The sequence below is a fragment of the Coregonus lavaretus genome (assembly GCF_964263955.1).
Source record: "Coregonus lavaretus genome assembly, chromosome: 1".
NCBI lineage: Eukaryota > Metazoa > Chordata > Actinopteri > Salmoniformes > Salmonidae > Coregonus > Coregonus lavaretus.
Genome location: NC_139988.1, coordinates 80,105,828 through 80,127,568, shown reverse-complemented (window position 1 = coordinate 80,127,568; position 21,741 = coordinate 80,105,828). Strand labels below are relative to the sequence as shown.

Sequence of the window (21,741 nt, the reverse complement as noted above, 5' to 3'; positions counted from 1 at the left end):
CATGCTTTTTCAGTTCTGCCCACACCTTTTCTATAGGATTGAGGTCAGGGCTTTGTGTTGGCCACTCCAATACCTTGACTTTGTTGTCCTTAAGCCATTTTGCCACAACTTTGGAAGTATGCTTGGGGTCATTGTCCATTTGGAAGACCCATTTGCGACCAAGCTTTAACTTCCTGACTGATGTCTTGAGATGTTGCTTCAATATATCCACATAATTTTCCTTTCTCATGATGCCATCTATTTTGTAATGTGCACAAGTCCCTCCTGCAGCAAAGCACCCCCACAGCATGATGCTGCCACCCCCGTGCTTCACGGTTGGGATGGTGTTCTTCGGCTTACAAGCATCCCCCTTTTTCCTCCAAACATAACGATTGTCATTATGGCCAAACAGTTCTATTTTTGTTTCATCAGACCAGAGGACATTTCTCCAAAAAGTACGATCTTTGTCCCCATGTGCAGTTGCAAACCATAGTCTGGCTTTTTTTATGGCTGTTTTGGAGCAGTGGCTTCTTCTTTGCTGAGCGGCCTTTCAGGTTATGTCGATATAGGACTTGTTTTACTGTGGATATAGATACTTTTGTACCTGTTTCCTCCAGCATCTTCACAAGGTCCTTTGCTGTTGTTCTGGGATTGATTTGCACTTTTCTCACCAAAGTACGTTCATGGAGACAGAACGCGTCTCCTTCCTGAGCGGTATGATGGCTGTGTGGTTCCATGGTGTTTATACTTGCGTACTATTGTTTGTACAGATGAATGTGGTACCTTCAGGCGTTTGGAAATTGCTCCCAAGGATGAACCAGACTTGTGGAGGTCTACAATTCTTTTTCTGAGGTCTTGGCCGATTTCTTTAGATTTTCCCATGATGTCAAGCAAAGAGGCACTGAGTTTGAAGGTAGGCCTTGAAATACATCCACAGGTACACCTCCAATTGACTCAAATTATGTAAATTAGCCTATCAGAAGCTTGTAAGACCATGACATCATTTTCTGAAATTTTCCAAGCTGTTTAAAGGCACAGTCAACTTAGTGTACGTAAACTTCTGACCCACTGGAATTGTGATACAGTGAATTATAAGCCTTCTGCATGCACATATAGGCCTACCGTGTCGGTGTAGGTTCGATTCCAGCCCACGCCCTTCTGGCACAAATAACTCAATTCCCCCGATTTACTTGATTTAGTTACACATATCAAATATGGACAGTCCAGGGATATTTTACCCCCGATCTTGATAAGAAATGACAATACCAGACACTTATGTCCATTTTATTATAATCCACATAAGAATTCACACGAGACGCAATGTAGCCTACATAGGCTACTTGAACTGGCACCCAGTGGACCTGCAGTCTTAGGTACAATGTATATACGGTACTGCATTTTACGCAAACACCGCTTCCAGCTGCCCGCTGGCAGCTTTCTAAATATTTCTTCAGATATTAAAATCCTCCTGCTGCAGTATTATTTTCCTCCTGCGACAAAACGGGTCAAATTAAGATCCAACATTCAAGGTTCGCTGACAGACTAAGAAAAATGTCAGAACTCTCTTACTGCTCAAGTGATACATTTAGCTCTGTCAAGGTCTTGTTTGATACAAGTCTCAGCTCACTAGGGAAGCTGTCAAAACAGCTCACAGCCGGTTTCAGGTTAACAACTCTGTACTACCTGATCTGGTGGATTTGGAGCAGCTTACAAAACCCAAACCCTAACATGAAACTGAGGCAAAACTGATCAGCACGTAGGGATAGTTCTATATGACTATGTCTGCACCCAAAATGGCCATCCTATTTCCTATATTGTGCACTACTTAAGGCTCTAATCAAAAGAACTGCACTATATTGGGAATTGGGTGTCATCTCAGATTTGACCATAGCGCAAATAAGACTTAATGCTTTTGTCCTACCATAGAATGCCAGCAACTCACCAGGGGCATCCAAGGGACCCCAGTCGACTGTAGCGGCCAGACTGAAGCACCTCCAGCAGGGCAGCCTGGAGAGGCCCAAGACCAGGAAGCAGAAAGAGGACTTCCCCAAGATCCAGGGCCAGCAGCAGGTATTCCACTTCTAGAAGGCCCCTCCTCAGAGGAGTTTTCCTCCTCAGAACAGCTCTGGTGGCCTCCTGTGTCATTGACAACTGCCCCCTCTCACAGCTGTCTGGGGAAACTACTGGGCAATTTCAAGACTATACTGGGATACAATATGTTATCAGTGGACAATGTCAGGTGACAAAAAAAGGGGTGGGCTCATCCGAAATCACCAGTGTTGGGTGTTACATGCTTTGAATTTGAGCTGTGCCAAGTGGTTGGATCCAAAATGGATTGTGTACAGAGCGTGCTCTTTCCCAATGGTAGGCATTGATGTTTCTGAGGAGGCTAAAGTGGTGAGGATATTGTGCCCTAAATTAGCTGAGTGACACCTAAAACTGTACTCCTTGATAATGCCACGGAATAGTTTTACATCTCAATGTCGAACAGTGTTAATTTTGTCAGCCATTTTAGATGTAGTTTTATTCTTAGTCTTTTGACTAAAATACCTTTTAGTCTTAGTCCCATTCATTTTAGTCATTTCATCCTTTGTAGTTTTAGTTATTATCAGTCGACTAAAACATTTTAGTCACATTTTAGTCTGTGAATTTCCATTAAATCATTCATATTTACCTCCAACAATCATGTCCACATTAAGATAGCCTTGTCCAACTAGGCCTAATATCCCCTCATATAGCTGTCACATTGCTATTGTGGTGGATTGTAACCAATTCCAGCCATGGTTTACCATATAGGCTACAAAGCCTTGGCTTCAGGTTAAACAATTTAGACCTACAACTCTGATTTTCTCCCCGTCATAACCTTGTGATGTGGGTAAATAACAGTGATTCCCTTAAAACAGGAATCGGAACTTTCCAACAATGCCAGAATTATTACTGTACTCCTAATATTCAGCAAATAGCATTAGTAGTTCCAATCGGGAAAAAGCAACGGCATTTGCCGATCGTGAGAGCGGCAACACAGATTAATAACAGACCACGTGGTAATAGAGCTTCTGATGTGATCAAAGCAAAATTATACACTGGGTGGTTCGATCCCTGAATGCTGATTGGCTGACAGCCATCAGACCGTATACCACAGGTATGACAAAACATGTATTTCTACTGCTCTAATTACGTTGGTAACCAGTTTATAATAGCATATACCATATACCACACCTCCTCAGGCCTTATTGCTTAAATATCCTATATGAAAGTAAGAGAGAGTAAAACATTATTGGTACAATTGAAGTGTTCTGGCTATGCATCAGTTCAAAAGAAAGACGAGTGACTGAAGTGACCGCCTGATTGCTGTGTGTGTGGGAGAGCCGGGCAGATCAGCTCAATCAGCCAGCGCAACTGAAAGACCAATGAGAGGATTGCATTAAATTCTGCAAAGACATGCATGCTTATTGATTGGACAAAACAGAGCAAAGGGAGAGAAAAAGGAGTTTCATGTCAAATTGAAAGTCCATTAGTCCCACGTGGAATTCTCGTCTCGTTACATTTCCTTAAACTAAAATGAAAAGTCATTTGTGACAGTAATCGTTTTTTACAGGGCAGCTCGTCTCGTTATCGTCATTGGTTTTTCGTCAGGAAAAATAGGTTGTTGACTAATATTTTTTGTCATTGTTATTGCTGATGAAACTAACACTGACGTAGAACCGCTGACTTTTCTCCAAGCACATTATGATCCTACAGTACCACTGTTCTATAGCGCTGCTTCCTTTCCTCAAATCACTGAATCATTCTGTCTCCAGCTGAGTCATTTAAAACCACAGTCCAAAAGTGAGATGGTCAGGAGATGAAAAAGTATTTATACTCAGAATATTTGCCCTTGTTTCTCAGTGGAGATGAGAGTGTGGAAAAGGTAGGATAAGAAAAAGAAAGAAAGAAAGAAAGTGAGAATGAAAGTGAGAAAGACATAAGGAAAGAGAAGGACAGACTGACAGAAATAATGAAAGGCAAAGTAGAGCACACTGCCAATGTTTCTCTGGAGCAAATAAGACTGAAGCCCTCCTTTCTGAAGCCCCAGTCTTATCTGGTTCAGCAGGCACTCCAACCCAGTAGGCTAAGCTGAGCAACCCTGTCCCACCTCAGCCTACACTGTCCCTCTCAAAGGACCTTCTGGCAGCTCTGAAAGTCAGGTAGAGATAACACAGCCAACCACTCCGTCCCAGCTAGCACCTGTCCTGAGCCAGTCACCCCAATCCTCTCATTACCCTAACGGTGATAATCCACACTCCATTAGCTAACTCCAAGATAGAGGCCACTTCATTAACTCTAAGAAACAGGGCCCTTCATTTGGTGCTCTTTAGGCCTTAGGGGTTCTATTCACTGGTTATTGGAGTTTAAAAGGCTGCCTTTCGGACTGAAAAAACGCCCCCCAAATTTAGCCTTGGTTCAACTTGCTTAGGATGGCTGGATTGATGCACCTGTACATGCATCTTTGATCAGATCTTGAAGGATTTTACCTTATGTGGGGCAAATTAATCTCATCCACCACCAAAGCTGTAACCGCATCCATTTTGGTGAGGCACAATGTTTTCACCAGAGCACAAACCACACCTCACTCTTTGGGGTGAAGGCGAAAGAAGTCAGAAACCACTTGGTTGTCATACAAGTACAGAATACGGCCTCCCAGAGAGGTCAGTGATCTTCACAACAAGACCCATTAGTGAATACAGCAGTTAGCACACAGCTAACATGTCAACTAGGGTGACCACATTTAAAATACCCAAATGCGGGACAACAATACTATTTTGTGGGACATTCGCGGGACAGTGTAGCCTACGTTAATAAAAAAAATTACAAATATTGACACAATCATTTATTTATTTTTTTCATACCCTCAAACACTAAGTTAGGCATACTTAATTTAGGCATACCGGATTTCAAAATAGGCCATGTCATCATCACTGTCAATCATGAAAGATAATTCTTCACGTTTTACTAGTGAAATGTCCAAACTGTGTCTGCATGCCAATCATTTGATCTCAATTAGTTTCATGGGAATATGCTTTTAGATCTTCTTGAATTCTGTTTCGTGTGCAAATTAAAGCAGATGGGGTTAACAAAATATATAGCCTTCCTGTATTGTGCTTCAATCATTCAGTCAAAGCACATTCTGCCTAGTAGCCTACATTCACACGCTGTTGTGTTTTGGCCACATGACAACATTTGTTTTACTATTCAGCTAACCATCCTAAAATCGCATAAGAAATGAGGTGGTGTTTTTGGTGTAACAGTAATGTTATACTTAAGTCATAACGCCTGACAAGCCAGTGTTTGGAGGATATATTGCCATGGGTGTTGTTAGGCCTGAGGGCGTTATCACTTTTATACAGTGCCTAGCAAAAGTATTCATCCCCCTTGGCGTTTTTCCTATTTTGGTGCATTACAACCTGTAATTTAAATTGATTTTATTTGGATTTCATGTAATGGACATACACAAAATAGTCCAAATAGGTGAAGTGAAATGAAAAAAATTCTTAAAAATAAATAACCCAACCCTGATCTGTACTTCCCCACAACTTTGTCCCTGACCTGTTTGGAGAGCTCCTTGGTCTTCATGGTGCCGCTTGCTTGGTGGTGCCCCTTGCTTAGTGGTATTGCAGACTCTGGGGCCTTTCAGAACAGGTGTATATATACTGAGATCATGTGACAGATCATGTGACACTTAGATTGCACACAGGTGGACTTTAATTAACTAATTATGTGACTTCTGAAGGTAATTGGTTGCACCAGATCTTATTTAGGGGCTTCATAGCAAAGGTGGTGAATACAAATGCACGCACCACTTTTCCATTATTTATTCTTTAGAATCTTTTGAAACAAGTAATTTTTTTCATTTCACTTCACCAATTTGGTCTATTTTCACCCAAAAAATAAATTTAAATTACCGGTTGTAATGCAATAAAATAGAAAAAACGCCAAGGGGGATGCAAGGCACTGTATATTAAATGTCTGACCTGACATTTAGTTCAATGTATGGGGTTTGTAGCATACAGTAAAAAATAAATAAATAGGCAACTGGGTCAGTAAAATATAGTAAACTGTCTGTGCTCAAACAAACAAAAGACCTGTTCAATTTAAACTGTATGTTTAACATATGCAAATAATATGAATGAATATATGTTGGAGTCAGCTGAATATATTGGACAAACATTAATCTACTGTATGTGACCTGTATGTACAGTGTGGGTAAAATAAAACCACATGGGTAGGCTATTTTGTGTACTGTAATGCATCATGTTAGGTTAATTATTTCAACAATACATGACTGCTTCAGACATGAAACAACGAGGTCATTTTGAACCAATAGGATTTAACCAAGACCGTATCACAACGTAAACTTGTTTTTTCCTGATGGGATAATGTGCACAAGTTGAAAAATCACCAATGTTAAGATCAACAAGAAGTGAAGTCTGTGTGTGCACAACATATGAATGCCTAGGGGTTATCTGATCAAAAAGGCTTAGTTGGCATTATACTATTTGATACCTGAGGACATTGTGTGGACATGCACGCTACACAGCGCTAGCTACATTCACTGTTCCAATAGCTGTCCAGAAAGACTGTCAACAGGAAATGACCAGGCGCTATCCTCTTTATCTCTATTGAACAGGTGGACTTTTTGTGTGTCCCTGAATGGATGATTTTGGCATTAATGCAGATAAATATGAATTATCTGGGGAATGGAGGCTCTTGTGGGAGGTTCCCTTAATCTCTTGCGAGCGATGGCGCACCTGTCTCTTCATGTCCTTGTACAGGATATTCATGATACAGGCTCCAAGAGCCACAGATGTCCCGGTGTCCCTCACAAGATCATGTCCCTTTCGATTTGACTCAAGCTGATGTCAACTATACATTCCGATTCCTTTTTCAGACTACAAAGATTGCCAAAATTGCTGTACCACTTTTTGTCCCCATCTCTCCTTCCACAATTACCAATTGCCCCTCCCTTTCCCCACCTGAATGTACATACTGTATCTATGAATTCCATGCCCCTTGTAGACCAAAGCTGGTGTAGTCTTCCACTGCTCTTCATCCCACGCAGACTATCTCACTGTGAGCAGTGGGCCTCTCAAGGACACATGAGGAAAACATAGCCAGACAGGGCTGACATTGATCTAAATCTACATCAGCGCAACCAGCTCTCTTGGCATCCTTCAAGGCACGTCTCCCCTCTACTCTCCTCTGCTCTCTTCTCCTACCTCCCTTTGTCCATGGTCTCGGCTTAATAGGAGGTCTGCGTCGTTAATCTTGGGCGTTTGTCTTGTTTGTTCCCCTAACCCTTTTGCCCCGTTGAATGGTTGGACGTGTAAACAAATGTGGCAGTGGTGTGGGGGCCCATAGACATCTAATCGGAGGGGGAAATCTCTTGTTCTCTAAAGGCCATGGTAATTCATTAGCATTGGCATCAAATCGAGCTTAATGAGTCAATGAGACAGGCTCAGCGCCATTATTCCTCTCCTAGGGTTTGTTTGTTTGGGTCTCCATGGCTCTATGGCGAAGCCCCTGTAGGTGAAATTCAGATCAGTCCATTTAGTCTGGCAGGCAGCCCACTGTCTGGATAAAGAAAGCATCTTAACTGTTTCAGACAGCACGAATGTATTGAGAAAAAAAAATGTTTTGGGGAGAGCATTGTTTGGTTGATGCTAATGGCCAATCACAGCTTTTGATTTTAGCCCCCCTATATGTGTCCAAACTAGCCAGCAACCGAGGGCAAAAGTACAAACAAAAACGTAATCGACCAATCGCAGAGCAAGAAAGTATGCCTAAGATTAACAAGGGTGAAAGCAGAGTTCAGCCTTCACTTATAAAGATCATATAACATTATCCTCTTCTAAAAATGTAATAGGTACAGCATGCACTCTATTACCTAGTCCTCCATTACAGCTCCCCCATTACCTAGTCCATATTCCTATTCTCCTCTACGTCTTCCTCTGTTCTTCTTATCTCTCATTTCCTCTTCTCATTTCACCCCATCCTTTCCTCTCCCCTCCCAACTCCTCTTCCTCCTCTCCAATGTGGGAAGCTAAATCAGGACAGATTGCCCATCCTCAAGCCCTGACAGCAGTGCCGTACTAATCACAGCGTCACTTCCCCAGCTCTGCCTACGCTAAGCTTAGCGACAGCCACAAGGCTCTGATCTCCACACGAGCCTGACGACTGACACGCTGAACACAGCGTCCCCTGTGGCCAATCAGGGGAAATACAGAGGGCTGCAGCACTGGCTGTAGCATAGTACCACATGTGGCCAAATGGATGCATATGGAAGCTAGAAGATAGTCAATGACTAAGACAGTAGCGCTTGACTCGTCTGTCTGTATCTGGAAGGGGTCACCAGATGAGTGCAAAGAACTGGGAAACCAAATGTGATCTTAAACACTGTTAGAATACAAAGGAATAACCTGCAGACTGCCTTTTCACAGCCTCCCTATTGCATTAGGCTAGGTTTGGAGCTGAGATGGAGATCATGTGAGGGAAATTCTGTATTTTTCCAGGTCCAAGGGGAACTGCTTTAATCCTCTGCTAGCACAGTCAGTATACAGTGCTATGAAAAAGTATTTGCCCCCTTTCAAATTTTCTCTACTTTTGCATATTTGTGATACTGAATGTTATCAGATCTTCAACCAAAACCTAATATTAGATAAAGGGAACATAAGTGAACAAATAACACAACAATTACATATTTATTTCATAAACAAAGTTATGCAACACCCAATTCCCCTGTGTGAAAAAGTAATTGCCCCTTTAAATTCAATAACTGGTTGTGCCACCTTTAGCTGCAATGACTCCAACCAAATGCTTCCTGTAGTTGTTGATCAGTCTCTCACGTCGCTGTGGAGGAATTTTGGCCCACTCTTCCATGCAGAACTGCTTTAACTCAGTGACGTGTGGGTTTTCAAGCATGAACTGCTTGTTTCAAGTCCTGCCACAACATCTCAATTGGGATTAGGTCTGGACTTTGACTAGGCCATTCCAAAACTTCCAATTTGTTGCTTTTTAGCAATTTTCATGTAGACTTGATTGTGTGTTTTGGATCATTGTCTTGCTGCATGACCCAGCTGCGCTTCAGTTTCAGCTCACAGACAGATGGTCTGACATTCTCCTGTAGAATTCTCCGATACAGAGCAGAATTCATGGTTCCTTCTATTAAGGCAAGTCGTCCAGGTCCTGAGGCAGCAAAGCATCCCCAAACCATCACACCACCACCACCATGCTTGACCTTTGGTATGATGTTCTTACTGTGGAATGCAGAGTTTGGTTTTCACCAGGCATTACTGGAACCATGTCGTCCAAAAAGTTATACTTTTGAATCATCTGTCCATAGAACGTTCTTCCAAGAGTCTTGATGATCATCCAGGTGCTTTTTGGCAAACTTGAGTCAACTTTTTGGACGAGATGGGTCCCAAAAACAACAAGATTCAGCACAGGACCTCACTTCTGACACCAAATGTTGCAAATTGAATACATATTGATCCTGGAATCTCACAGTAAACACTAGTACTCTATCCATAATGTGAAAGGTTCTGGACGCATTAGCACAGTTTTATACACTAGCCAGCTTTATCATCATTGCCACTGCTTTATGAAAACTTCCATCCAGAGATTTTATGCGTGACAAAAAATTATAATATATATACCAGAAAATGCAAGTCAGATAATCCCACAGAAGGGTTATGTGCTCTCTGACATATTGCTGGAGGAAAGTGTCAACATTATGCCACGGAAACTCTCTGTACATTAATATATACCACTAGCACAAAAAATATACATTACTGGACATGATACAACGTTAAATCATAGACATTAATAGAATGTATTATTTATCTTAAACATGAAATGAGAGCTAATGAAAAGGAAGTCCATGTAATTAACCTCAGAATAATCTAAATCCTATCAGAGATACAGTATATTGTGAGAAAATAGTATACTACCTGATAGTTATTGTTTGCAGAGATTATATCATGTACAAAATCAAATCTTCATCTATGTTTTATATGATCAGGAATTTTTGTATTTTTATACTTGAAAAGAGGATTCATAACCACATTTTAGATACATGTATTCTGTAAATTAGTTTATGAATGTGTGTTTAGTTTTTTCTTGTCATTGTTTTGGTAACTACCTACCTAGACCATTGAACACATTGTTACTATAATTTCTTGTCATAGATTAGTTTGGTTCATGGCAGGATACAAAGAACACATGTAGTGAAAAATCTGGAACTTTTGGGAGTCTTGTTTGTGAAACAACAGACTCTCCCAATATAAATAAATGAGGAAGGGTTGTCAACTACTTAAAGTAGCATTCCACTCAACTGGCACGGATGGAGGGAGAGCACATTTCCTCATCCCTCTTTACAAGTACTCACTGATGACTACCCACAACTCTCTTCTTCTATTGTAATTAATAGTACAAAAAATATACTATGTCCAATATGGTTTCATGATGAATGTATGGTTGTTGGAGGTCGTCTGTGGGTGTTATAAATCATGTACATAGACCGAAAATATATTACTTATATGGATTCTTATGTGAATTTCTTTTTTTGTTGTTGAGAGGAACGTAATCCAAACAGCATGCACATACTGTACATTCCCGGAATTTGCACGCTGGGACGACGAAGGTTTCTGTTACTTCTGTGAATAACTCTACTGTATAACTCTCAGTGTATGTTAGATCAAACATGGTACAGGACAATAGATTTTGTATCATGTGCAACAAGGTCGGTCAAGACCCATTTTACTGTCAACGTTAATGTAAAAAGAAAATAGATTAAAAATATTGAAGAGCAACTATTGTTATTCTGAGAGTGATGCTTGCTGTGTGAGATTTGTGTTGTTTATGAGTACTGAGGAATAATGGTACAGTAACATAGTATGAATGTTAAAGACCAACTAACAGTGCAAATGCTATGCCAATTCTACGTATTGAAAGAACTGTTGCTGCTTTTTGTGAGAAAATCAACTATGGTACTTAACAGACCGCTGCTTTTGTACCTTCCTGTTGTGTTTTTGTGAGAATAAAAGTGATCCTCTTGTACACGAAAGGATTCGATTTAAATTAATTCCGTGTCTGAAAAGAACTCTAAACCAATTTCATGTCTCATGACTTCTGATGTTATAAATAAAGTATCAGACAATCACAGTATAAAATATTTATTAGTTCACACCCAAAATAGTGAAACAAAGAAAGGGTTATCCATACACCTTTATATTAAAAATAATTTTAATACAGTACAAATCTTGTTCTAAGCTCCGTCCTGAGCTGTATTCCTACTAGTCCTAGGGCAGATAGACAGACAGACAGGTCATCATGCTTTTACACCAGATACGGCAGTTATTGGGATTGACAGTTTGCAGCCGTCTGAGTACCCCAAATAGAATAAGCTATTAATATGACATACAAATGTTGGGTCTTGTCTAGCTTTCACTGATTGTTATGTACACAGTCCCAGTGTTCAACCTGCCATATACGTGTCCAAAAGCTCTAAAGAAGATTGTAGAGAATGATGGTGATTCTCATTTAAATCATGCCGTTGAACTGTAAAGTCCATCCACGGCCAAGCCCTTAATCCTTTAGCAGTATGTAGAAATAGGAAGTGTTTACAGTGAAATAGAGTGTATTTACTGTAGGTGTTTGTTGGGGATCAGAGAAATATTAGGAAACAGCACCTCACAGTCTAATATACCTAAAGCTCTACTTAGAGAGCAGGCAGTCAACCGTGAGGTTTGCTGTGGGCTGACCAACAGCTAGAACCAATCACCTGCCATGCTGAGTTAAGTCTAGGGGAGATATTTCAAGTTTGTGTGCACTCTATATCCATTAAATGAGAGTGATTATTTGAATGGAGCGTGTGTGTGTGTGCGTGCGTGTGTAGTGTTTCACAGGGAAATATCGGAAGAGACTAGGAGCTTTTGCCCGGGCTTCCACTTGGCGCTGACTCGGGACCCGTCTGTCCGTCTGTACGGCTGGTTCCTCAGGTCTAGTATGGGAGATGATGGATAGCAACAACACCGTGAGACCACAACTTGGAACAGGTCTGGTCTAAACATGCTTTGGTACTGACACCTCCACACAACCACAGACAGACAGACAGACAGACAACTGCACCAAGAGACAGAGAGAAACAGATATATCCACAGACAGAGAAACACAGTGCTGCACAGGAGACATAGACACCTCCAGAGAGAGCGAAAGACAGACCTAAACACTTCTGAGGGGATTATGTGGGGCTCTCATCACTGAAGCCGGAGTCGCAGAAGAGGCGAGAGGAGCGCTTGCCAGAGCGAGCCGTGAAGGGCACAGCCTTTAGAGCTGAAAACCCCAGAGAGAGAGAGAGAGATAAGGAAAGAAAGAGAGGAGAGGGTGAAGGAGAGATATAACCAAGGGTGAAGGAGATATATAACCAAAGGTGAGGAGAGATATAACCAAGGGTGAGGAGAGATATAACCAAGGGTGAGGAGAGATATAACCAAGGGTGAGATATAACCAAGGGTGAAGGAGAGATATAACCAAGGGTGAGGCGAGATATAACCAAGGGTGAGGAGGGATATAACCAAGGGTGAGGAGAGATATATGCCCAGGGGAATGAGTGGGAATGACATGAAAAAAGGAGTGAAAAAGGGAGTGAATGGAGAAGATGAAAGGGTATGAGTAGACGTGACAGAAACAACAGGATGATGCAGCCGGTAGTGGACATTGCATGATGATAGTTAGTTATAATGTATTTGTGAAAATGGAGCATGGCGAAAAATGGCCTACATTGTTTTAGTTGAAAAACATGCATTATAATACTGTACATTTCTACAAGAGTATATCACAGCTACCGCTTTAGTTTAATTTCAGAATTACATATTCATTATATTAGACATACACAGCAGACATAAATTGTACTGGAGACCTTGATCTATTACCCCCAACCCCTGACCCTACAAGGCCCACCTGTGATGATGTCCTCGATGGCTCCATCCTTGCCCTCCCGGACCAGGGGGGTCACCTGCCGCCTCTTCAGCTCCGCTATCAGGTCCATCTGGGGCAGCTTGGGCATCATAGGTACCTGCTGGGGTCAAAAGGCAGCCAAAAGGAGTTGGGGTCAAAATCAAAATTATACATGTTTTGAGTGTAAACGGAGTAGGTCAACTCTCTTATTGCTCCTGCATGGTTGATAATGTGTCAACGACTACCTTCTGTGGTATTTCAGGCTTAGCTGATGTCGGCGGTGGCCCTGTCCTCCCTTCGCTGGACAACACATCCTGCTTTTTCCTCTGCTCATTCTCCTGCTCTGCTTGCTGCCGGGACGAATAAAATGACATGTATGTATGGTACACTGTCACATTAGTACAACAGTTACTATTTGATGTGTAGCAAAGAGCCCAGCACCGTCTACTATGTCGATACATTAACGTACTTACGCTTTTAAAGTCGGCTATATGACAGGAATGAATGATTGAATACATTTAATCAATCAATAAATGTAATTAGTCAATGTGGTGACTAACCTTATAGGCCTTGATGAACCTCACGAAGATGGGGAAGAACATGGAGGGAGGTGTGGTTTTAGGGTACTCTCCAAAGTACTCCACTACTGATTCATACACATCCTAACATGAGAAAAAATAATCAGACCTTCATTATACTGTACCTCATTGCTTTCAGTAGCAGTAGTACTCATATAGTACTTATATAAATATTATCACGCTCTCCTAAAATCATTTATTCTAGTGTCATAAATACATTACTAGGTTAGCCCCATTTAGTAGGCTGTACATTTAGCCATTTTTCATTGTACAATATATATTTAGTAGGGAGAATTGACCTTGGCAGTCTTGCCATCTTCTACTACAGAGTCCAGCAGGTCATTGTTGCTGGTGAGGAACTCCTGCAGCACAGGGTTGTCTTCCTGTATGGCAAACTCCTTCCGGGTCACCTCCATGGCCCTCTCCAGGGCACGCACGTCCTGCAGAATGCTATCCAGGGACACCACAGCAGCTTTGTCCATGAAGTGCAGCTCGCTGTGGAAGGCTTGGAGCTCAGGGTATTTCTCCTGGATGATGCTCACTATGAAGTGCAGCAGAGTCTGTCTCCGGTCTGTGGACTTAGTGTCTAAGAGCTAGATTGAACCAGAGCCATATTTTTAGAGGAAACCAATGGAGAAAATGATACAATGTGAAAAGGTTAGCCTGATCCCACACCTGTATTTGCTTTATGACAGTGGTAGTCAGAGGAAAATACACTGTGATCAAGAACAAAGGGTGTCCAATCCGGATGATACAGTTGTTACTCGTCTCCAATGGAATCAATTTAGAAGTTAATTGATGATTTGGGTAACTGGGCCTGTAATTAATTATCTTCAGCAATAATTCGAGTTGAGAGACATGCTCCACCTTAGTGTTCTAGTCATTCAGTCACTGTGGCCGATTCAGAGAAGGCCTGTCAGAATCGGTTATCTCTGGATCTCTCACTGATGTGGAGTTCCATTTGAATAATTACTGTAGATAATCAATTAGATGCTGTGCTAAAACGACATTCTGCTAACCCAAGTGAATTTTCTGGACTAGGGTTGGAGTACAAAAGCAATGTGCCTCGTCGTCGGAAAAATAACACAAAATGAGCCTCTAAGATTTGGTTGATAAATACTGTATGTCTGCTTGAAGTCTTTCTCACCAAGTCGAGACTCTGCAGGCGGAACCCATAGGCCGCTCCTCTATTGCTGCTGTTCATGTAGTTTCCAAAGGCTAGGATGATCTTAGGGACAGAAGAGGCATTCCAAAGTTACACACCAATGCTGTGTAATCATACACATCTAACCAATTTAACACAAACCATCCATGCAGTATATCAAAAGAGCTGTCTCCTACAGTACCTCAAGGATCTTCTTCAGCTTGCTAGAGGACTTGATTGACATTGAGGCAGCGATGATTGCGTTGAGTTGCTGTTGGAGAGATGGGAACATACAGTATTATGGTGAATTATGGTATTATGGTGAAGCTTTTCGCACCCAACTACTATACATGAAAAAAACGTTGAAATAACATTGAAACCATTTTGAAATAACATTGAAATTATAAAATATTTTCTACTGACCGGCTGGATGAGCTGGATGCTTTCGGGGAAGTTGCCCATGAAGGTTAGTGTTCTGATGCGCTGGGTCAGCCGTGGGATCTTGCCAAAGCACACCATGAAGCGGTCCTCCTCGGGGAGCTCGTCCAGGGGCCTCCCATCTCGCTCGTAGTTCTGGATGAGCTTGGCTTCGTACTCTGAGGGGATGAAACGCTCCAGCAGCTCCAGGAAGTCCAGGCTCAGAACTTCCTGGTTATACCTGTAGGGGGCACAGTCAGTGCATTCAACTAGATGTAGTCTTACAATATCTAGTCTTACGCACAAATGACATGTAGTATTTTTCTTATAACAAGTTGATAACAGACACATACGTCTCTATAGCTGTGCAGATGTCTGAGGTCGCCATGCCTCCCTTGCGCAGGGTGATGGCCAGGTTCTTGGCTCTGTTGGGCTCCAGTAGGGACACTTTGCTGGGGGCCTTCTGGGCCACCTTCGCTCTCAGAGTCCCCACGTCAGCCGGGGCTGTCTGGGCCTTGGTCTTAAACTGCTCCTCAAAGGCATCCATGTTCAACTCCTAGGACATGGAGGGGAGAGGTGGATAAATAATGCATGAGCTTTTGGTAATAGCCAAACTCAGTGAGAATGATTTACAGTTAAACAGCAGGAAGACTGGCCGTTGATACCGCAGGCTATTTTGTCATATGGCGGGAGACAGATCAGACGGAGGGAGCGAGAGCGAGAAATACAAAGGATTTCAGGAATACAGAAGATAGAGAAACTTGAGAGCGGCTGAGACAGAGAGGAAGAGGGATTGAAAGACTGGAATGAGCAGAAACAGAAACAGCAGCCACAGACAGATGAGGACATATTGAGATGAAAAAGAATACAGATTGTGAGCAGATAGCTAGCAGGGTACTGTGGTCTCACCCCCAACACGTTCTCATCATCCAGCTCATTGAAGATGGTTCCAGCCACCTGGTTGGGTTTGAGGGCCTGCCAGTTGAATGAAGGCATACGGTACTTAGTCTGAATGGACTTCTTGTTTCTGTTACCTGTCCAGAAAAGGGACACATTACTTTTGGCAGAACTTTTCATTATGTAAGTACCTTTCTGAGGGCCAGTCCCTGTTAGTGGGGATCAATGAAGTGAACGTTTTGTCATTAGAACCACGACTGACAGAACTATCTTGACCTATCGCATGTTAGCTTACCAGTGTGTCCGTCAGGCATACCCCCAAATGGTGGGGGCATTCCAACGCTTGGAGGTGGTGGGGCTATACCACCCCCTGGAAGAGGGGGGGGCAGAGGAGGTGGTGCCGTCGAGCATGGAGGGGGAGGAGGAGGAGGAGGAGGTGGAGGAGGAGGGGGAGGAGGAGCTTGTGCCGTGACCTCTGTTGCACCAGGTAATGGAGGAGCAGGGGGTGGGGGCAGAACTACAGATGTGGGAGGGGCCACAGGACCATCAACAGTCGTGATTTGTTCTGTGGAAGCAGGGAAATATGAAAAAAGGTAACATTTTTGGTGATGAATTTCATTCCATAAACCAAAATAAATTAATATTTCTGACATGGTTTTTGAGACCATGTGTGTGGCTTGCAGCTCACCTGTTTCAGCATGGATGGAAACAGGAAGGATGAAAGGGACCACATGGAGGTCCAGGTGTCCCGAGGACGAGCGCTCCATTTGAATCAGCCCCTGGTCCACAAGCCCCTGAACTTTCTCCTCCAGCTCCGCCAAGGCATGGGCCGAACGATCTCTATCCCTCTCTCTTTCCGTCTCTCGTTCTATCTCTCTCTCGATCTCCCTCTGTTGTAGAATGGTCACCTGGGCACAGGACTCACGCAGACTCTCCTGTTACACAGACACACATGTCCATGTGTTAGCCCTCTGAGCTATAGCGTAGGCATAAGCTTGGGAGCTAACGCAAGTCTTCTTTGTGTATGTCATGGACTGTAATTAGATGATAGGCCTACCTTTAGGAGCTCCACCTCTTTGGTGGTCTGGATGAGATGTTTCTCCAACTCTGACACTGTCTCCAACGCCTCCCTCTCACTCTCTTGCAATCTGCTGCTTATCTATAATACACACACACGCACACACACACACACACACATTTATATACAGTCGTACAGACACGTAAAAAAAAACACACAGTACATACAATCTACTTATTATAAACCTTCAAACACAATGTGCACAAGAAAGCGTGAACAAGTTCACCCAGGTGCAACACATCAAAATAAAGTTGACATAGCGGATGTGTGTTCTTGTACACATTCTTGTTTGTACACAATGGACGTATGGTCACCTGTGCATTGTGGTCCTGCAGCTCCTCCATGTGTTCCAACAGGGCGTTCTTGGTCTCTGCATCCTCCAGCAGAGCCCCCACATCAAACACGTTATCCAGGTAGGCCTGAATCTGCACCAGCAGCCTGTCACTCTCTGTGAACTTTAACCTCTGCACATGACAGAGGAACACATACACACATATACAAAGACAAATATAGAGATACATTACTATTTTTCTATGTAATTATGTGCACACACACGCATCATTTGTTTACCTTCAAATCTAGTCTCCTATGACAACAAAAACATAAACAATAGAATGATGTGTCTTTGGGTTTTTGGTTATGATAAGGAAAGACAGTTGTACTAATGCAATCTCATAAGGTATTTTATAAGTTATATTATTCACAAATAAGGGGGTATATTTTTATATTTTCTGAAAATATCTCACCATGTTTCACGGTAAAGTCTACACCTGTTGTATTCAGCCGGCGCATGTGACAAATGCAATTTGATTTGATGTATCAGTGGTAAGGGGCAACTTCTCTCTGTGATTCAGTATCACTCACCTCCAGATAGTCATCCAGGCCATGGTGGCTAAACTCATACTGCAGATGGACCCTGAAGTTCATGTTCTCTACTGAGTGGACCACGATGTTGATGAACTGCATGCACGCCACCTGGTGGACATAAACAGTAGGAGACGGCGTCAGGTTTACATCTACTGTAACTTGCTAATCAAGTCTGAGCATTTTCTCTTCTGTGGAGATGGACCTAATAAACATGAATTGTGCAATTTGGAGTCAGATTTACCATGAAGTCAATGTTGCTGTCTTCATTGCAGAAATACTCCATCAGCTTCTCGAAGCGGCTCCTCTCTCCACATACCTTATCAACGACATGGATTGAAGGGGAAAAGGTTTTCGACTAGGCACATAATTCGGCACCGCAACACCACAAATATGCACAGGGGGGCAGTGTATCCTTAAATACAGCTTCTTGTACCCCACGCAAACGATATTTCACTTTATGTCTTTCTCCAGTTCTCTCTACCGCACCGCAATGTTTTCGCAAATGACTTCTAAAATGGAAGTTAGCTGACTTCAATCATGAAAGCTATAATGTCAGCATCACTCGGCCATACAAAGGTGGGTCAGAATAGTCTCATAAGTAGTGTGTTTGAAAATGAAATATATCAGTTAGACTGTTCTACAGTGTGATATCCAATAGCTGTACCCTTTTGAACATGCGTGATACGTCTTTAAGGTTTAATGCCGCCTCCCCCCAGCCCACTCATGTCCACTAAATAATACAGGCTTGCTCCTCAACCTGCCAGCCTGTACCCAAACAATGCCCACGCTCTGCCACTGTGGGCAACAGGAGCCAGCCTGGTACAGTACTCCGCCTTTCCGCCTCCACTTCTACACTCCTCCACCATGTGCTATCTATCAACTCTCGCTCGTTCCCTCCCTCCCTCCCTCCATCTGTCTCTCACCCACACAGTTTCTCCGTGCTATCCCAAAACGAGTGCCACTTTTGATGCCAGCACTGCAACTGATACTAGGTTACTACTCTAAGGTGTTGCTTAAACAGTGTGTGTGATTAGGATATGAGATAGGATATGAGAAGGCGAGAGCTCTGGATACTGCAATTATGGATGACTTTTATCGAGCTAATTTGAAAGTGTTGAAAGGTCAATCCCTCTTCGAAATAAACTTTGCAAGCATTGTTTAAGCGATGCCTATCGCTGAGTGGCACATTATAGGGCTTTAAAAAGACGGACTGTAAGCAGTGATTACCAGTCATTCAGGGCAGGTGGAGCAGAGCCCCACCTGTTTTGAGCCCCACCTGTTTACAGTAGCTGTTGCCTGCTTTGAATGTTATTTTGGCATTAAATCATGTCACATATCAGTTTGCAAACAATGTAAAAACACATTTATTGAGTGAATAAAGCCGCATACAAACATGGTCGCTTTCTTGAGTAAGGCAGCTCCAAAATGCAGGTGTTTCAGCCTAGCTCAGTGCTTTCTGTGGTGGTGGGGTAGCCAGCGGAACATACAGAGCATAGGCGTTGGTAATCTTCTCTAGTTGTGCTGTGATTGGCTCAGTGTTCTGTCACTCATGGGGACACTACGTCGCCGCAGAATCTACAGGGCGAGTTAGGCAGTTCAAGCCCCCTTGGATGCTGCCATAGATTGACATTAGAAGTGCCCATCCAAGAAGGCTCAAGGTCATTGGCCACAGATAAAATGGCGTCAAATCACGTTATATCTACCATAGCTTTGATTGGACTGATCATGTCAACATCATACTTTCAAATCATACTAGTCATCATCATGAATCACGTGCAAATCCTTTTCAATCCTTGTCACATTAAGAGAAATTATAGATAAAACGTATCTGTGCTCATCAGCCATTGGACATAAACACTACACAACAAGTCAGATCGCAAATTTAACAATGAGTGGTTTGGAAAGAATCAGTGACTAACTGCAAGCGTTGCAAAGCAATCACTATTTTCCTTCCTCTGCCTGCTATTCGGTGGAGAGGGTGTGTGGTCCAAGTCTGGGTTTAAGGATTTAAAACATCTGTCTGAAAGGGTCTCGTTTCAAAGCTTAAAATGATAAACATAGTCCATGGGCCAGAAAAGGTTGAGTACATTGGCCATGCTGTCAATCCAGCATGACTTCTGCCGTGTTCAAAACAACTGGAAACTCGGAACTGGGAAATCTCAGACTTCAGTGAGTTCAAGACAACTGGGAACTCCGACTGGGAAAATAAGTTTTGAACGGTCATCCAACTCGGAATTCCAAGTCGGGAACTCAGGCCTCTTTCTAGAGCTCCGACCTGAAGATCTTTGACGTCATGATTCAACCTTGTTTTTTTCCTGAGTTCCCAGTTGTCTTTTAAACTCACGGACCAGGCAAGGAGGGCATTAATCAGAGAGGCAACAAAGAGACCAAAGATAACCCTGAAGGAGCTGCAAAGCTCCACAGCGGAGATTGGAGTATCTGTCCATAGGACCACTTTAAGCCGTACACTCCACAGAGCTGGGCTTTATGGAAGAGTTGCCAGAAAAAAAGCCATTGCTTAAAGAAAAAAATAAGCAAACACGTTTGGTGTTCGCCAAAAGCCATGTGGGAGACTCCCCAAACATATGGAAGAAGGTACTCTGGTCAGATGAGAGTAAAATTGAGCTTTTTGGCCATCAAGGAAAACGCTATGTCTGGCGCAAACCCAACACCTCATCACCCGAGAACACCATCCCCACAGTGAAGCATGGTGGTGGGAGCATCATGCTGTGGGGATGTTTTTCATTGGCATGGACTGGGAAACTGGTCAGAATTTAAGGAATGATGGATGGCGCTAAATACAGGGGAATTCTTGAGGGAAACCTGTTTGGGTCTTCCAGAGATTTGAGACTGGGACAGAGGTTCACCTTCCAGCAGGACAATGACCCTAAGCATACTGCTAAAGCAACACTTGAGTGGTTTAAGGGGAAACATTGAAATGTCTTGGAATGGCCTAGTCAAAGCCCAGACCTCAATCCAATTGAGAATCTGTGGTATGACTTAAAGATTGCTGTACACCAGCGGAACCCATCCAACTTGAAGGAGCTGGAGCAGTTTTGCCTTGAAGAATGAGCAAAAATCCCTGTGGCTAGATGTGCCAAGCTTATAGAGACATACCCCAAGAGACTTGCAGCTGTAATTTCTGCGAAAGATGGCTCTACAAAGTATTGACTTTGGGCGGGGGTGAATAGTTATAGTTATGTAAGTTTTCTGTATTTTTTGTCTTATTTCTTGTTTGTTTCACAATAAAAAATATTTAGCATCTTCAAAGTGGTAGGCATATTGTGTAAATCAAATGTGACAAACCCACCAAAAATCGATTATAATTCCAGGTTGTAAAGCAACAAAATAGGAAAAATGCCAAGGGGGGTGAATACTTTCGCAAGCCACTGTATGTATACTGTAGCTAAGAAAGTAATACTAAGTGTATGTTGTGTAGTAAGCTGTTAGTAGCCCATGTGCTTCACCCTAATAATTTGGTCCCTTTCCCCCTCAGAACTTAGCCTACTGTTCTAACTTGGTGGTGCACATGTAGCCTATTGCCTGTTTTAGAGAAATGTCATCGTCAAATATTGTAAGAGCTTTCTTTGTCTGCTTATATGCCCCCTTTAATTTATCCTACGGTTCTGACTTGATGTACATGGAGAAAACTGTAAGAACAGCCCATGTTCTGAATTCTGTCGCTGTACATTTCAAAAGTGCTGAACAAATAGGTATATCGGCTACTCGCTCATTAATGTCTTAATCGAAATTACAGCTTGCCTCTTATCTGCTCATCGTTCCCTTAT

General features: G+C 42.6%; 2 protein-coding genes across 2 annotated transcripts in view; one reads left to right on the top strand and one right to left on the bottom strand.

Annotated features, from left to right (window-relative positions):
• LOC311134101 (SRC kinase signaling inhibitor 1-like) overlaps nucleotides 1–2,064 on the top strand; it is a gene marked incomplete at its 3' end in the record, with an annotated part of 60,839 nt that extends 58,775 nt beyond the window's left edge. The window contains exon 18 of the mRNA XM_084167688.1: nucleotides 1,906–2,064. Within this exon, the coding sequence (XP_084023814.1) occupies nucleotides 1,906–2,064 (159 nt within the window). The remainder of the gene's footprint in view (nucleotides 1–1,905) is intronic.
• A 9,747-nt stretch (nucleotides 2,065–11,811) lies between these two features.
• Nucleotides 11,812–21,741, bottom strand: part of LOC311111561 (formin-like protein 1) — a gene marked incomplete at its 5' end in the record, with an annotated part of 44,935 nt that continues 35,005 nt past the window's right edge. The window contains 16 exons of the mRNA XM_084154313.1: nucleotides 11,812–12,016; nucleotides 12,976–13,093; nucleotides 13,218–13,322; nucleotides 13,533–13,634; nucleotides 13,850–14,143; nucleotides 14,698–14,778; nucleotides 14,897–14,965; nucleotides 15,118–15,352; nucleotides 15,465–15,667; nucleotides 16,021–16,145; nucleotides 16,304–16,573; nucleotides 16,697–16,943; nucleotides 17,066–17,167; nucleotides 17,401–17,550; nucleotides 17,951–18,061; nucleotides 18,195–18,269. Of these exons, the coding sequence (XP_084010439.1) occupies nucleotides 11,916–12,016; nucleotides 12,976–13,093; nucleotides 13,218–13,322; nucleotides 13,533–13,634; nucleotides 13,850–14,143; nucleotides 14,698–14,778; nucleotides 14,897–14,965; nucleotides 15,118–15,352; nucleotides 15,465–15,667; nucleotides 16,021–16,145; nucleotides 16,304–16,573; nucleotides 16,697–16,943; nucleotides 17,066–17,167; nucleotides 17,401–17,550; nucleotides 17,951–18,061; nucleotides 18,195–18,269 (2,388 nt within the window). The 3' untranslated portion in view covers nucleotides 11,812–11,915. The remainder of the gene's footprint in view (nucleotides 12,017–12,975; nucleotides 13,094–13,217; nucleotides 13,323–13,532; nucleotides 13,635–13,849; nucleotides 14,144–14,697; nucleotides 14,779–14,896; nucleotides 14,966–15,117; nucleotides 15,353–15,464; nucleotides 15,668–16,020; nucleotides 16,146–16,303; nucleotides 16,574–16,696; nucleotides 16,944–17,065; nucleotides 17,168–17,400; nucleotides 17,551–17,950; nucleotides 18,062–18,194; nucleotides 18,270–21,741) is intronic.